Source organism: Mesocricetus auratus, unplaced genomic scaffold, assembly GCF_017639785.1.
Source record: "Mesocricetus auratus isolate SY011 unplaced genomic scaffold, BCM_Maur_2.0 Super-Scaffold_100676, whole genome shotgun sequence".
Taxonomy (NCBI): Eukaryota; Metazoa; Chordata; class Mammalia; order Rodentia; family Cricetidae; genus Mesocricetus; species Mesocricetus auratus.
Window position 1 is genome coordinate 24,101,315 of NW_024429266.1, and position 14,743 is coordinate 24,116,057.

The 14,743-nt window shown below is 42.6% G+C and overlaps 1 protein-coding gene across 1 annotated transcript in view; it reads left to right on the forward strand.

Annotated features, from left to right (window-relative positions):
* Positions 1 to 14,743, forward strand: part of Pbx1 (PBX homeobox 1) — a 272,683-nt gene that overhangs the window by 213,658 nt on the left and 44,282 nt on the right. Inside the window, 2 exon segments of the mRNA XM_005071419.4 lie at positions 2,315 to 2,559; positions 8,271 to 8,461. Coding sequence (XP_005071476.1) covers positions 2,315 to 2,559; positions 8,271 to 8,461 — 436 coding nt within the window.

Here is a 14,743-nt window from a genome sequence, read left to right on the forward strand (position 1 = left end):
TGCCTTAGGGAAAATATCTTACATTATCAATCTAAAACAATGTATTTGTGTTTTTATAGCTCAGAAGTAATTTCTTTTTTAAAATTTTGAATGGCTTATAAAATAATTAAAATTCACCAGGCAAAGAAACATACCCAGACACCCTCTAAATGATGCCTTCATACCTTCATGAAAGGGGTGGGGGCTGGACTTTGAGGCCCGATATGGAAGGATCGATTCTGCTCAGTGTCTTTGGAGCCTGCCACTCAGGAAGAAGTGTCCTCATTCCGTCACTATCTTAAAGAACCTTTGTTAGTGTAGAGTTCTTCGGAGGACTTTGAAGATCTGAGTAAAAATGTTCAAAACACAGAAGAACCCGGCTCTGTTGTCAATAGCCAGCCAACGGGACAGTTTCTATAGAAACGCTTGAGCCCACCCGAATGAGAGTTCATTGAGGGTGACCCTCAAAGTATCCCACTACAATCATTTCACCATATGCTACCCCACTGTAGCAACTTGACTTGTACGTGGAAGAACACTTTTGGTGTAAAGGGGGAAAACTAATGGGTACCCAAGTGTTGCAGTGTGCATGCCAACAGGTTTCTTTTCTCCTCTACATCTTTCCTTCCTTTCTTCTTCTCTTTTGTACTTCATCAAGAAGTACCTTTTGTAATCTTCGCCGCTACCTGGTGTCCTTCCTCCTACTGTCCTGTGTTTGATGAAAGCCATGCTGTAGTGTTTCTTCTGGAACAGGAATTGGGATTTCCTTTGGAATGAAGGATGGTACGTCTTGAAAGTTCTGAAATCCAGGAGCACGTGGGCACAGCCAGCAGTGATACGGGCATTACTTGTAAAGGGATGGCTTTAGCTGCGTCTCCATATGTTGAGGTCATTCCTGTCTTCCCCATCACAGCCCCTGGAGTGAGGAGGGCTGTCTAGGAGACAGGAAGTTCTTGGTAACCCCAAACAGCTCTTGATTCTAGTAGTCCTTGTCCATCCACTGGAACTTAGATCCCATCTCCTTCATCCCTAGGCAAGGTCCACAGAGTGGCCCTCTTCACATCTTCTAAGTCCTTCCCTCCTTTTCTGCTTTTTCCAGAATTCTCTTTGGCTTTTCTCAAAATTGGAAACAGTCTTAATGTTGTCTTTCCACGAAGGCTTGGCTGCTGGAGCCCCAACTGGATTTGGTTGAGTGGTTTGTTTATGTGACAGCAGATGATGTGCAGGGGGTACAGAAGCATTTCCAATGAGCCACTCCGCTGAATCTCTCCATCCCCTTCAGTCTAAGTCACCCCACCCACAAAGTTGTGCTGTTTCCTTAAAAAGTAGCCAGATTTCTATCTGAAACTCCATCCTACCAGAACCCCAGAGTTGCTGAATCTGTGAAAACATCTCGTTACAAAGACCACACCCTTGCTTTGCACAGAACAGAGCGCTTAACATCCAGAACAGAAGGATCTCAGCTTTAAAACCAGCATGCCCCTAAACTGGGATTAATTAGTGTTCCCATTTTTCTAGACTAATCTTCACTCTTTCAGCTAGACCACGGAAAAGGTTTCAGGATTTAATTGCATGAGCTGGATTGGCCTTGTGGAAGTTATTTTGGCAATGAAAATATAGGTTAATCCAGTTTTACAAAGAAAGTCACAGAGTAAAAGCCACAAAGAGAACTCTAATGTAAGAAATGAAAAAATGCCCTTTTTTGCATAAAAATGTAGTGCTCAGTTTGATGGCATTAAGTAGATTCACATGGTTGTGAACATCACCATCATCTCTCTCTTTGGCGGGAGGGTAGAGACAAGACCTCATATGGCCCAGGGTGACTTGTAACACACACACACACACACACACACACACACACACACACACACACACACACACACACACACGGGGGTGGTGATGATGATGATGATGATGATGATGATGTTGTTGACCACCTTGAACTTCTGATTCTCCTGGCTCCACTAGCTGAATGCTGGGATTATAGATGTGACCACAGTGCTGGGTTTCCAGGAACTCCTTTCATCTTCCCCAAGTAAAACTCCACATATAACACACTGACTTCCCACCCCCCTCCTCCTGGTCCCAACTCCACCATTCTTCTACTCTAAGTACGTCATCTAAGTAGAGTTTCTTTGGAGCAAAGTGAGTCTCCTTCCACAGTCTCACCCTCTCTGTTCTTGTCTTGCCCTTCCTCAGTTCTCCGCATGCCATAGGGCACGTAATCTAGAAGCTAATTTAGCAGAGGAACATAGTTGGGTTCTTGTGTTTCGTGCTTGTTAGATGTTTCCCCTGCGTTGTCGTTAATACTTTTCCCTTTTTTCTTTCTCTGTAGTTTTGAGTATTCGGGGAGCCCAAGAAGAGGAGCCCACAGACCCCCAGCTGATGCGACTGGACAACATGCTGTTAGCAGAGGGGGTGGCAGGGCCCGAGAAGGGAGGGGGCTCAGCAGCAGCGGCGGCGGCGGCAGCAGCTTCCGGGGGTGCAGGTTCAGACAACTCGGTGGAGCATTCTGACTACAGAGCCAAACTGTCACAGATCAGACAAATCTACCACACGGAGCTGGAGAAGTATGAGCAGGTAACCACACCCCTGAAGAATGGGCCTCAAGGTAGCCCTTGGCCAAGGAAGGGCAGAAAATACTGCAGCCCACAGCTTGCAAATCTTCCTTGGTTTGGCCTTTCCCAGAGGTCAGGGCTTATCGCCTTAGAGTCTTGAATCCCACCAAGACCCTGGTCTCAACTATTGAAAGCCTAAGCCTTACACTGGGCAAGACACTAAACAACATGATATTGTAAATGAAGACATTAAGAAATATGCATGGCATGGGAAGGGACACTTGAACCTGACCTTTCCACTCTGGGATCAGCTGAGTCAAATGTGCAGAGATAGTAGGTCATCTTAGGAGGCATCCTAGAGTCATACCAACCTCAACTCCAGCCCAAGCATTCTTTGACAGTGTCGTGGACCCGCATTACTGTATCCTGAAGGCTTAGGCATTTGATAGAGAACTGTAGATTTATGATGGATATCCCCTGATTGAAAGAATACAATGACTTTAAGGCACAAAGCACAGAGATAAGGTATCCTGATGATGACAAAGCTACCTCCTTTGAGGGAAAGCCCCTTCTGTCCCTTAGACATTTAGAATCAGTGCTGTTTTTCCAGCCATTGTGAACAATAGTGCTCTATCAGGAGTCCTTTATTGTCTGACTTTCATTCACTTATTTAGCCAACAAATATATTTGTTGTCACCATTGGATTCTATACTGCACCCATGTTCTATATGATTTTTCCCTTGAATTAGATTTTCTTTTACTATTTTTATGAACCAGATAAGGAAAAAAAAACCACTCAACTTATGGCAACCTAGATAGGTGGAAAGTGCAAACTTAATAGAAAATTTAAATTTTAAAATAGAAATGGACATTTTAAAATTTAAAGTGGAGAAAATTTCATTATTGCACTCCCGTCCACCTTTGAAATGGAGGGTACTCACGAAGTCAACTCTTTTATGCAGGGGGAATGCTGTGCCTCCTTACGTTAAGCATACTGAAATTCACCCATCAGACAGGTGTCGTTGAATGCTGAAGGAAGGAAAATAAAAGTCAGCATGTTAAGAACTGTGAGTCATTGCCCTGTACCTTCTTGGAAAAGAACAAATGTTCTTGACACAATGTTGGCTCATGGAGACTTGCCTCAGGTCCCAGGGGAGTCTGAGATAAATCCTGCCTAATCGCGGTGCTTTTCCCCACCTGTGCCATCCTGAATCTGGACTCTGCCCTAATTTAGTGAGATAACTTCAGAAGATGCACATGCAGACTCTTCTTATAAAGGTCCCTGGACGGCCTCTTGGTTTCTCTCATTTGTGCTATTCTTACTTTTCCTTCCCCAGGAAGCCTGGCCTCTGCCTAGAAACCTGCCTAGACCTGACATCTAAGTTAATTCATGTCAGATAAGCAAGGCATGAAAGGAACTCAGAATACAGCTTCCTTTAATCACACAACTGCAATGTGTGTTAGAGTTGGAGGTGTTGAAAGATGGCTTTATTGTTAGCTTGGGATGCAGACAGCACAGAATTGATTTCTCCATTGATACCCCCTGTCCCTCTTCCATCCTCATCCAAAATGGGTGACACTCGGGCAGCAGTAGTCCATCTCAATAGCATACTTACTGTTGCAAAACATCAGGGCCAATGTAATCGCACTTGCTCTTCCGCGCCATTTTGTTGTTGGATGCATTGGACCATTTAATGCAGGTGAGGAAGTTGAGATGAAAGGGTTAGATGTGTGTCTGAGGTCACACATCCAGTGATGAACTGAGGTTGTCCTGGAGCCCTGTTTTGACTCTTACTAAAACTAGGCCTGTCTTCATTTAGGAAAAAGGAAGTATAGACATGGGTCAATGAAGAATAACAAGCGTGTCTTTTGCCTCCCTGGGCTGGACTTACTGGCACCAGGCTAGGGATATAAATGTTCTCTCTAGAAATTTCTCATGGATTCCTGCCTATTCTAAATCATAGAGATGTTGGAAGTGAAGAGCTTCGGGGAAAGCCCCACGAGTATGCAGCAAATTATGCAAACGTAGCAGTGGTCGACTTGTCTTGTGTATTTATTAGAATTAGGAAGTGAAGCATCATGTCTCCTTATTTATGTGGGCAGTTTCTGGGTAGAAGTGAATTCTGCTTAACACATTTTGGATGCTTAACACTTTATTAAAATTAGTTTGTTAATTATAATAAATAGCTGCTTGTGAGGCGATGGCGCTGTTAACCTTTTAGCTGGTATGTTTGAGAGATCCATCTTCTTCATTTTTCTGCAACCGTTCCTCATGGGGGCTTTGTTAAAAGTAGGGAACCTTAGTCAAGTAAAATGTCACTTTCCATGTTCATAGTTGTTACCGTCATTTTTTCTGTCTTTGTTTTGTTCTTTGTATATTGATAACAGATAACCACACGATAATTGACTACCACCTCTTCCCTCACCCCCAGCCCTCCATATAAACCCAACCAAACGAGCTACTATTTTATCCCAAGGTTATTAAATAAAGAAGCTTCTAGCAACTTTCATCATTATTAAATGACAATGATAAAAGACTTCTGTAGCAGATCATGTTGGTGGCTAAGGCAGTTAAAAGCTGACGTATTCACATTTAAAAACCATGGTATCAGAAACAATGAATCTTATTCCAAGTGCTGTTTATAAAAATGACCCTCTTGTTGCTTTGAGGAGTTTTTTTATCTTTTATAAACAAAGTCATTGGAGTCTAAATCACCAGTGCTGCGGGGTGGAGTAACTCAGTTCACAACTAAGGGAGCTCTTGGGCTCCTCTTACCTTTTGTGAGTGAGACTGGCACCACACTCAGTTAGAAGGAGACGGGAAGAAGATGGATTGTATAACATGCAGGATGCCAGCCAAAATCTAGACCTTTTGAGGTTCCCTACGTGGGCCTCTCCTTAATTTGTTGGGGCACCAGATGCTCTTGGGCAGCCTACTTGGGAGATCTTTCTAGAGTTCTCCCTGCCCCACAAAGTGGCTCAAACTCTTCATCATGGTTCCCTATAATAGTCCATAATAGAGTCCACTGAACCTTGAGGATTCTATTTTGTTTTATCCTCAAATATATACTCCACTGCCACAGAGTGAGCACTTGACTTAGTAGTAGCAGCCCAGCTTCTGACATTGTCATGGTGGGGAACTAGGGGTTGTTGTAGACAGTTCAGGTCCTAGAAGAATGTGGACCATTATGACCTGTCATCTAAGACAAGCTCAGAATCATCAAACCTCGGCTGTGTGTTCTCCCAGCTGTCCAGTGGCTGCTTTGCTCCACCTCAGCAGAGGGTGGAAGGACTCCTGTCTGTTCATTGCAAAACATAAAAGGCCCTGGGATAAAATGTCCCAACTAAACACCAGATATTGTGAATATTTTGATTTGCTGTAATGGAACACATTATTATTTGCCAAGCACTGTGGCTTCCCAGCTGAGAACTGTTACGTTTTTGACAAAACCTCCCAGCCTGCAGCTCCTGCTCCCTACCAGTCCCCTAGAGGTGGGGATACTGCAGCCCAGCAGATTGCTTTGTTTCCTGAGAAAGATGGCTGTGGGCTTGCTAAGAACCTAACCCACATTCTACTCAGTGTCACAGGGGGTTGCGGGGGCTAGGAATTCCTGCTAGCTCACTGCCAGGTTTTAATTCCCTGTCTTTGTGGTACAGTTCCAAAGCCTGAGTTTGGCTTGGGAATAAGGTTGTAACAAATCCAGTCTTGATAACACTTTTCTGAATGGAGTATGCTATATAGACTCATTTTTGGCTTTTTTCTTCAGCATATTCCTACGGAGTATAAAGGGGGTATTTATTGTCACATTTATTTTTAACAAGACAGAAATGGAGCCTCCAGAAGTTTTCTCTATCAGGATATTATGGCGATTTTCTAAGTTACCTCTGTATTTACTTACTTAATTTTATATGTAAATGTTTTACCTGAATGTTTGTAAGTGCACCACACGTATGCCTTGCCCAAGAAGGACAGAAAAGTGTCTCAGATCCCCTGGAACTGCAGTACAGATGGTTGTGAGCTGCCATGTGGGTGCTGAAAAACTAAACCTAGATCATCTACAAGCAGCAAATATTCTTAGCTTCTGAGTGATCTCTCCAGCCCCTAAGTTACCTATGTTTTGAAGCCATAATGAAGACACAGATTCATTGGCCCATGTATGCATTGCACACGTAGTAACTCTGCAGGTCTCTGCTGCACCTTCTTAGGTAGGTAGGGGATTATCATACCAGCTCACAAAGGGAAAGAAACACAGATACATTAAAGAGCTTCCCCAATACCACTATTGAGTAAGTCCTGCAGGCAGAGACCCAGGCAATCTCTCTCTCAGTCCATTTCCTTGTCCATACAAATGATCGCCTCTCCATTTAAGTCTCTATGCACAAAAACATGGGTACCATTTAATGTGTTAGAGGGTTGAAGAATAATTAAATCTCCCAGGTGGATAAGATGTGCCTTTTGATAATGCAAGAATTTACATAAGTATTCATAGGGGCAGGGTTCAAAGCAGGTCTCCCACTGTGCCGTTCAGACTCCACCCTGTGAATGGCTCTGCCCATGTTTCTTTGGTCATCCAACCTCAGAGAATACTTGAATTGGTATTGAGTGTGGGCTCTTGCTATTGGTACCGCATTACTGATACATATGAAGAGCTTTCTGGTATAAAAAACACAGTAATGCAATGTTGTTAGTAACAAGCATGTTTCTGCTCTTCATATTACACTTGGAGTCCTTTGAGTCCTGAGTTTGAAGTTCTCAAAGTGCCATCTTGCTCTTTTCATTACAAATCTAATACAGTTTTACAGCATTGCTGCGAGTTAATCGGCGAATAGATATTTTATTGAGTGTTCAGCTAATGAAACTAGACTATGGATCTTAAGTATTAGTGACTGAAAGAGAAGGTCGTGGTTTCTCAAAGAGTGAGTTTAGGCTCCAAATTCCCAGGCCCATAAATGATAGCAGGCATTTGGGTCACACTTTGGTCCTTTCATGCCTCCCGGGTGCTTTTGGGAAAATCTGTTCATCACTTTGGAGCACAGTTTTCCGACTGGAAAATAAGAAGTAGAGAAGTTAGATTTCCACTTTGACTCCCATGGCTGTCTACTCCTACAGGGGTGTTTGCTAGAATCTCTAAATCACATTGGATGCTCGGTTTATAAGCTTCATGGGGATAGAGTCCCCTGCATTGTAGACCAGGCACGGGGGCAGTGTGGCTTCTTCAGATGAAACTCAAAGTCAGCTAATAAGAAATCTCTGGCAAGACTTGCCAGAGCTTTTGATGCTGTGCTTCTACTTAAACTCTTGACTGTTTACATGTCCCAAAATCAAATATTTGGAAGTTCTACCATGTTGGTGATAATGAGTAAGGCAGAGAAAGCTTGTGATGTATTTGACCTCAAGTCTCTTGGCTCTTCACATAGGGGCAAAAGGCCGGGAAGGATGTTAAGTATCACCCCTTTCACTGTCATAAAATCATAGGAAAAATGATTCAGAACTTGATTTTTCCCTTAAGAAGTTGCAGCCAGAGCCAAAATGTAGAGCTAGAGTCACTGGGAAGAAAAGGAGTTTCCAGACAATCGTTTATTCTAGCTATCAAATTTGATAAAATGCCACAAAATCTTCTAGCTTTCTTCATTTGTACAAGTCTTTAGAAAAGCACCACAGTCACATATGGTGAACTCTGCTTGCTAATACATGAACTTCAGCTCACCCATGTTCACTCTGTTGCCACGCAGGCGTGCAATGAGTTCACCACCCATGTGATGAACCTCCTGCGAGAGCAAAGCCGGACCAGGCCCATCTCCCCGAAGGAGATCGAGCGGATGGTCAGCATCATCCACCGCAAGTTCAGCTCCATCCAGATGCAGCTTAAGCAGAGCACATGCGAGGCGGTCATGATCCTGCGCTCTCGGTTTCTGGATGCGAGGTGAGTCTCTGGATTGTCTCGAAAGGTTACCAGGAGCACCTTTAAGGAGAAACACAATGCAACAGAGTAGAGGGTCATAAGTTGGTCCTCTCTGAAGCTCTACAACATTGGATGCTGAGCCAAACACTCTTCTGAGTGCAGTTCTAAGGTCTGAGGAACACAGGCTGGGAGACAGGATAGACCACTGGTTTCATATAGTGCTGGGAAAAAATTCATGATGGCAAGAGATAATGCTTATTGCTGTTGCTGTTCCACTCTTGGTGAGCAGCACTGGTGACAATGAGAGGCTAGGCAGGATTTTTGTTTTTGTTGTTGTTGTTTACACAGGACTGTTTGGACAGATCATAGCTATATGCTTATTGTCATTATACCAGAAGACCATGGTGATACTTCCTCCAAGAGGGCTGGATCTAAGTGCTTGAAAACTGGCTTTCCTATAGCGTAGAGACAGAGAGTGTACTCCATCGAATTTAAGAAATATTTCTTAGTAGATTGCCATGCACTATACTGTGGGCTGCTTAAGAAGTCCAAAGTTGAACACCACATGCTTCTCTGAGCATAGAGAGGCAAGAAGGTAGCTTGATACGGGCTCCGTTGCTTGGTTTGATGCTTTCTATCTGACTCCGGTGATGCTCATGACCTGTCTTATGAATTCAAAAGATTCGTTTGACAAAAATGAGGCTAGAATGGTCCTTTAAAAAGCAGTATTGAGAACTGAAAACAAAAGACTAACTCTTAATTCTTCTACTATAAAGACAAGTGAATTTACTTGAGGCCTTGGCTTCGCTTCTCAAACCTCAGAGAGAGTGATAATCAGATTTTATCTTTATCTAGAAGAAGATTTTGGCAATTGGCCTAGCAAATGTTTCTTATAGTGTAGATATAATCCACAATTCATCTCGAATTAGTCATCTTTTGTAGTGTACAATTTCTGAAAACATTCCCAGGGTAAGACTTTTATTACCGAATGTTAGGATGTCATGGTCAGCACACTATTTTACGATGTATATGGTTTTGTTCCTTTTGAATCAGACTGAAAGATTCATGGCTATTCCAGGATTGCTTTCCTCTCTGATATCATGCATTATTCAGCTCTCCGACCTGCGTTTTCTCTATCTTCGCAGTGCTAGTCTTTTGTGGTCTATGGACCTATTTAAAAGTCCCCAGCATCTTCTCCCACCTCCCCCCTCTCATTGTGTTTTTGGATTGCATGAGATAAGAATGCCAGCCTGCAAGATACACCTCTCGGTTAATAGAATCCCACAGTCAAGAGAAGGTAAAAGGGGGATGAGGCAGAAGAGATGGCTTGGCAATTAAGATCACAAGCTGCCCCAGCAGAGGATCTGAGTTCAGTTCCCAGCAAGCACATCAAGGGCAGTTTGTAACCACCGTAACATAAGCTGCAGGGGAACTAGAACCCTCTTCTGACTGCCACAGGCACACAGACACTATAGTCAGACATCTATATGCATATACTCAAAATTAAATTTAAGTCTTAAAAAATAGCTGGGTGTTGGTGGTGCACACCTTTAATCCCAGCACTTGGGAGGCAGAGGCAGGCAGTTCTCTGTGAGTTCGAGGCCATCCTGGTCTACAGAGTGAATGCCAGGACAGGCTCCAAAGCAATACAAAGAAACCCTGTCTCGAAAAACCAAAACCAAAAAAAAAAAAAAAAACAAACAATGAATAAATAAATAAAAGGAATGCTTCCTGCCCAGGTGTAGGGATATAATAGTAGGCAAAAAATCAACCTCCCGCAGCAGTGCCCTCTGTCTCTCTTGCCCAGTGGCCTGCTGCTAGTCTGCTTCCTCTAAGACAGCCATTCTCACAATGTGAGCGACTGGTGGCTTCTGTCTTGTTGACCACGCTTCGTCTGTTGCTTACATCCCCATGGTAACTTCCTTAGTTAAAATGCTGTGGTTGCTATTTACCTTGGTAGAGCCTGTGGAGGGGCAGGGCTAGAAAAAGAAAGAAAGAGAAGAAGAAAGGGAAAGAAAGGTTGGGCCCAGACTGGTTTTTTGTTTGCTTGTTTTTATTTTGTTGTTGTTGTTGTTTAAGAGAGAAAGGGGAGAAATGATCAAAACAGAACCATTGTCCATATGGATATCTCTTTGCTTCCCTCTCATTGCGCCCACTTGAAATTTAGATCCTAAAAGGACACAGGACTAGATGTGTTTGTATACGCTTCTTTTCTTTCCACTGGACTCGGACCAATTAGAACCAGAAGGGCAGTCACTCTAACACAGGATCTCTTTCTTACTTGAGTAAGAAACCTTCAAATCACCACATCTTAACCAAAATTCAAAACAGAAGCAGCCACCCTATAGTGAATGGTGGTCTTATCTCTTTGTATGGCTATATTTGTCAGAAAAATGTCACCCCAAATGCTGGCCCAGGGTGAAACAAATGACTTTCCCAGCTCTCAAATCAATGCCTGCCCAAACTTCCTGGTCAGGGAACTACCTAGTCTCCTACCAGTAATTGTAGGAGAGAGCTAAACCAACTCCCATGAGAGAGAGATTCAGCACTCAATATGGGTTTTCATGTGTCCCCCATCGTACACCCCCAAACCGTGCATCTGATGGGCAGGGCCTCATGAAATAAGATTTCATGGAAGACAAATGGAATACAAAAAGGACTTGATTCAGTAATAGGATTAGTCTTTGTGATCTAATAAGTGTGTAGAAATGACTGTTACTCTCCTTTATGGTGGGACATGCCTCCTATTAACTTTCAATGGCTGTGTCCAGATTACCACACATTTAGCAGCTTAAAACTGTACACATTTATTACCTTGCAGTTCCTGTTGGCCTATAGTTTGGGCATAACTCAGCTAGGTCCTCACAAAAGCTTCCACCAAGGTATCTACAGAGGCTGTGGCTACATATGATACTCACATGCAATAAACTCCCTGTTCTCTGTGGTATTTAGAGAGCTTTGGTTGGTGGAGGCCACCCCTGTCTAGAAGCATTTCACAGTCTGACCGCTTACTTTCTTTCTGGTGGCCTGCAAGCCAAACTCTCCTTGTTAAAGTTTGACATAGTCACAAGGTGAGACCCCATTGTGGTCACCATCACAGTCACTTGAAGGAGAAGGCATCATACACAGCAGAGTCAGGGACCTTAAAGTCCCACTCACTGGTCATCTCAGGTGAACTCTTAGCCCAGATATCTCCAACTAAGATTATAGCCTTTCTCTTTACCTCACATTGATGGAAGTATGCCAGCAAAGTTGAATTTCAAATTCCATTCATTCATTTATCATCTCAAGCTATGTGCTGTCCATCTTGGTTAGTTTATTCAGTATTACACATTGTGTTTCTCTGAAAGAGACTAAAAGGGGGAGCTTCTTAAACATCTAGTAGTTTTGAAGCAATAATTTAAAAAGGTTTTTTTCCCAATAGTACTTGGTTATACCTTAGTATAACTTAGAGATATACCCCTAGACTATGTTCTGAGTTACCAATATCAGGTCCAAAGCAAAGGTAAAGACGTCAGTAAAACAAAAGAAGACTGACACTATATTCAGAGTTGTTTATGCATCTAATTAGACTCTTGGTATTAACCAGATGGTGTTTTAGCTACTAGAATAGCAAATATGATATATAAATATGGGTCCTGCATTCTGATAGGTAATGTCTCATGGGCACCCCTTACAGGTAAACATAGAACTGCATGTTATCCATAATAACATCCACCTACCAACTCCATCAAAAGAGAAAATATCCAGGAAACTGAAGACATCTTGCATTTCAGAAGAGAAGGATGTTGGTGAAATAAATGGAGTAACAGAAAGAACATAAACCATCCTCATTCAGCTTCAGTAGCTTTACCTACCCAAGAGCTTACTATGAGAACCAAAGAGTAGAATAGACCTACTGAAAACCTTAACTGCACCAGGGAAATTTTGAATCTCTCCTTTTAAGTAACAGTGTTGTTTAGAGAAGGGTTGTGAGAAAGTGTTGCATAAACTCTGTAATACCACCGGATTCAACCTCTGGCCGAACAGTGTAAATGGCCCATGTGATCATGGACAAGTGGCTTATTATCCCCAAAACTCAGTTTTTGTATTTATAAAATGGGGATGATTCTGTACATGAGAACATGTAAGGTAATATGAAAAATAAATATAGTTTCTGGCACGTAATAATCATTCTGTAATTTCAGTATAGTGCTCATAGGAATCCTCAGGCCACCCATTGTATGTATCTTATTTAACAAATTTAAATATTATCATCTTTACCATATGACTAAATATAGCTTATATAATGATGTGATATATTTATATATAACTTTAGTATATATTACCCTTTTTATATCTTCGTAGTATCAGAAGAGAGAGTGTTGGTTTAGGAAGGTTGGTGTAGTGATTCTGCTGAGGATGAACTAACTTGGAAGAGTCTAAAGTTTGCCACTTCTGACCCCTGTGGCCCTCAGACTAGACCAGCACAGCTAGAGGAGGAAATATGGTCCAAAGGGATTTGTTCTTGTTTGAAGGTAAAGAATGGCTATCTTACAGAGGAAAAGCAAACAGTCGCTTTCGTGATCATCCAGTGTTTCTGTACTCTCCTGAACTCTCTCTTCCATGATGGTTGTGTGAGCCTAGTTTTGGGGAACATCCATCTAAAGGTACATGTATAGTTTATGGCCATTTGACTCTGAATTAAAATATAAAATCAGGATTCTAACTTAAAAAATGTTCTTTAGCTCTACCAGCCACATATCAGCTGCATGGAAGCCTCGGGTCACTATGACTACTGTATTGGATAACACAGACATAGAACATTCCACCATCTCAAAAACACCACTTGACATCATTAGTCAGCAGCGCTGTGATACACACTGGCTCATCTAAACCATTCAAAAATAGCAGTGAGCGACATCAGGAGTGAAACTAAGGGGTCAATGTGAAAGATAAGCACTCTGGGGCCATGACCAGATGAGAGTCATGCAACAAGAGGGAATCTGTTCTTTCATTATCATGGTTCTCTTAGAAAAGAAAAAAGAAATTCCCCATGGGCCACAACCAGACAGGCATCTGTCTTTAAAATGCTGTAATAGTCTATGAGCATCCACGCTTTCTTACATTAAAAGCCAAGATCCTGGTGGAGAGAGATGGCCCAATAATTAAAAATACTTCCTGCTCTTCCTTAGGATCCAGGTTGGATCCCAGTACTACTTCTAGAATTAAACAATCTGTAAACATCTGTAACAGGAGATCTGATACCCTCTTCTGGTAGTACATATACATGGTGCAGGCAAACTGCCTACACACTATAACCCCCCCCCATTGGTGATCACTGCTTCTGATTGGCTGGAGATCTCAAATGTTGGCCCACAGCCAGTACCACTAAAGCAAGGAAACCAGTTGTCTCGACTCTCAACCTTACCTTCACATACAAGTTGTTTCCACTACCTTTCCTAAAGCTCTGAAGAAATCTGATTATGGGATTTCAGAGACAGACTAAGACAGCTACCTAAGTGAGTCCACCCCAGCAGAAGAGACCACCTAGCGATAGTATCACTTCATGATGATACCCCGAGAACCAGCAACAGCTGTCTGCACTGTCCCTACACCACATACTCATTCCAGAGAGTTTTCCTTTGAACTCTGTTGGAAGACTCCCAAAAACTACACTGTAATGCTAATTGCAAATAATGGGCTGAAGAATTGGGGTTCTTCCAGCCACAAAAGCATTCCAGGTCCAGTTCACCAGGTCTAAAACAACTCTCTGCAAGAAAAACAATGAGAAGTTCTTTAAAGGCAAACCCAGAGAGGGTACATTAACCACTGGGCCACCTTCCTCCAATTGACCACCTTCCTCCAATGTCCTTTATGCAAGGACTTCCCACACATGCCTCTTTTGTCTTTGGGCTTCTAAATCCAATCTGTCCAATTTCTGATGCTGGATGACCCGGAAACTCAGCATGATTTGGGAGAGTGACTTGGGCTTGGCATAATCTGGACAGATGTGGTTGGTACCTGTGGGCAGATGGTGTTCATCCGGTAAAATCAGGTACTTTATTGTGTTAATTAATCCAAGAGGGACCCTGAAAAATACAATATTAGCAGAATTTCCAGTCTAGCAAGGCCACCAGTGCTTTCTGTTGGCTAAATGTGGAAAGTCTATGTCCTGGCATAACCAAAGATGTTCTGGAATTCTTTCCCTTGAGGAACAGCTTTGACAAAAGCAAGGCAGGTAAATGTGCTAACAGAGGGAATTTAAAGCTGAAAAATTTACCCACTTCAAAGAGGGGGAACCTGGCTTACAAAAAGCCCATA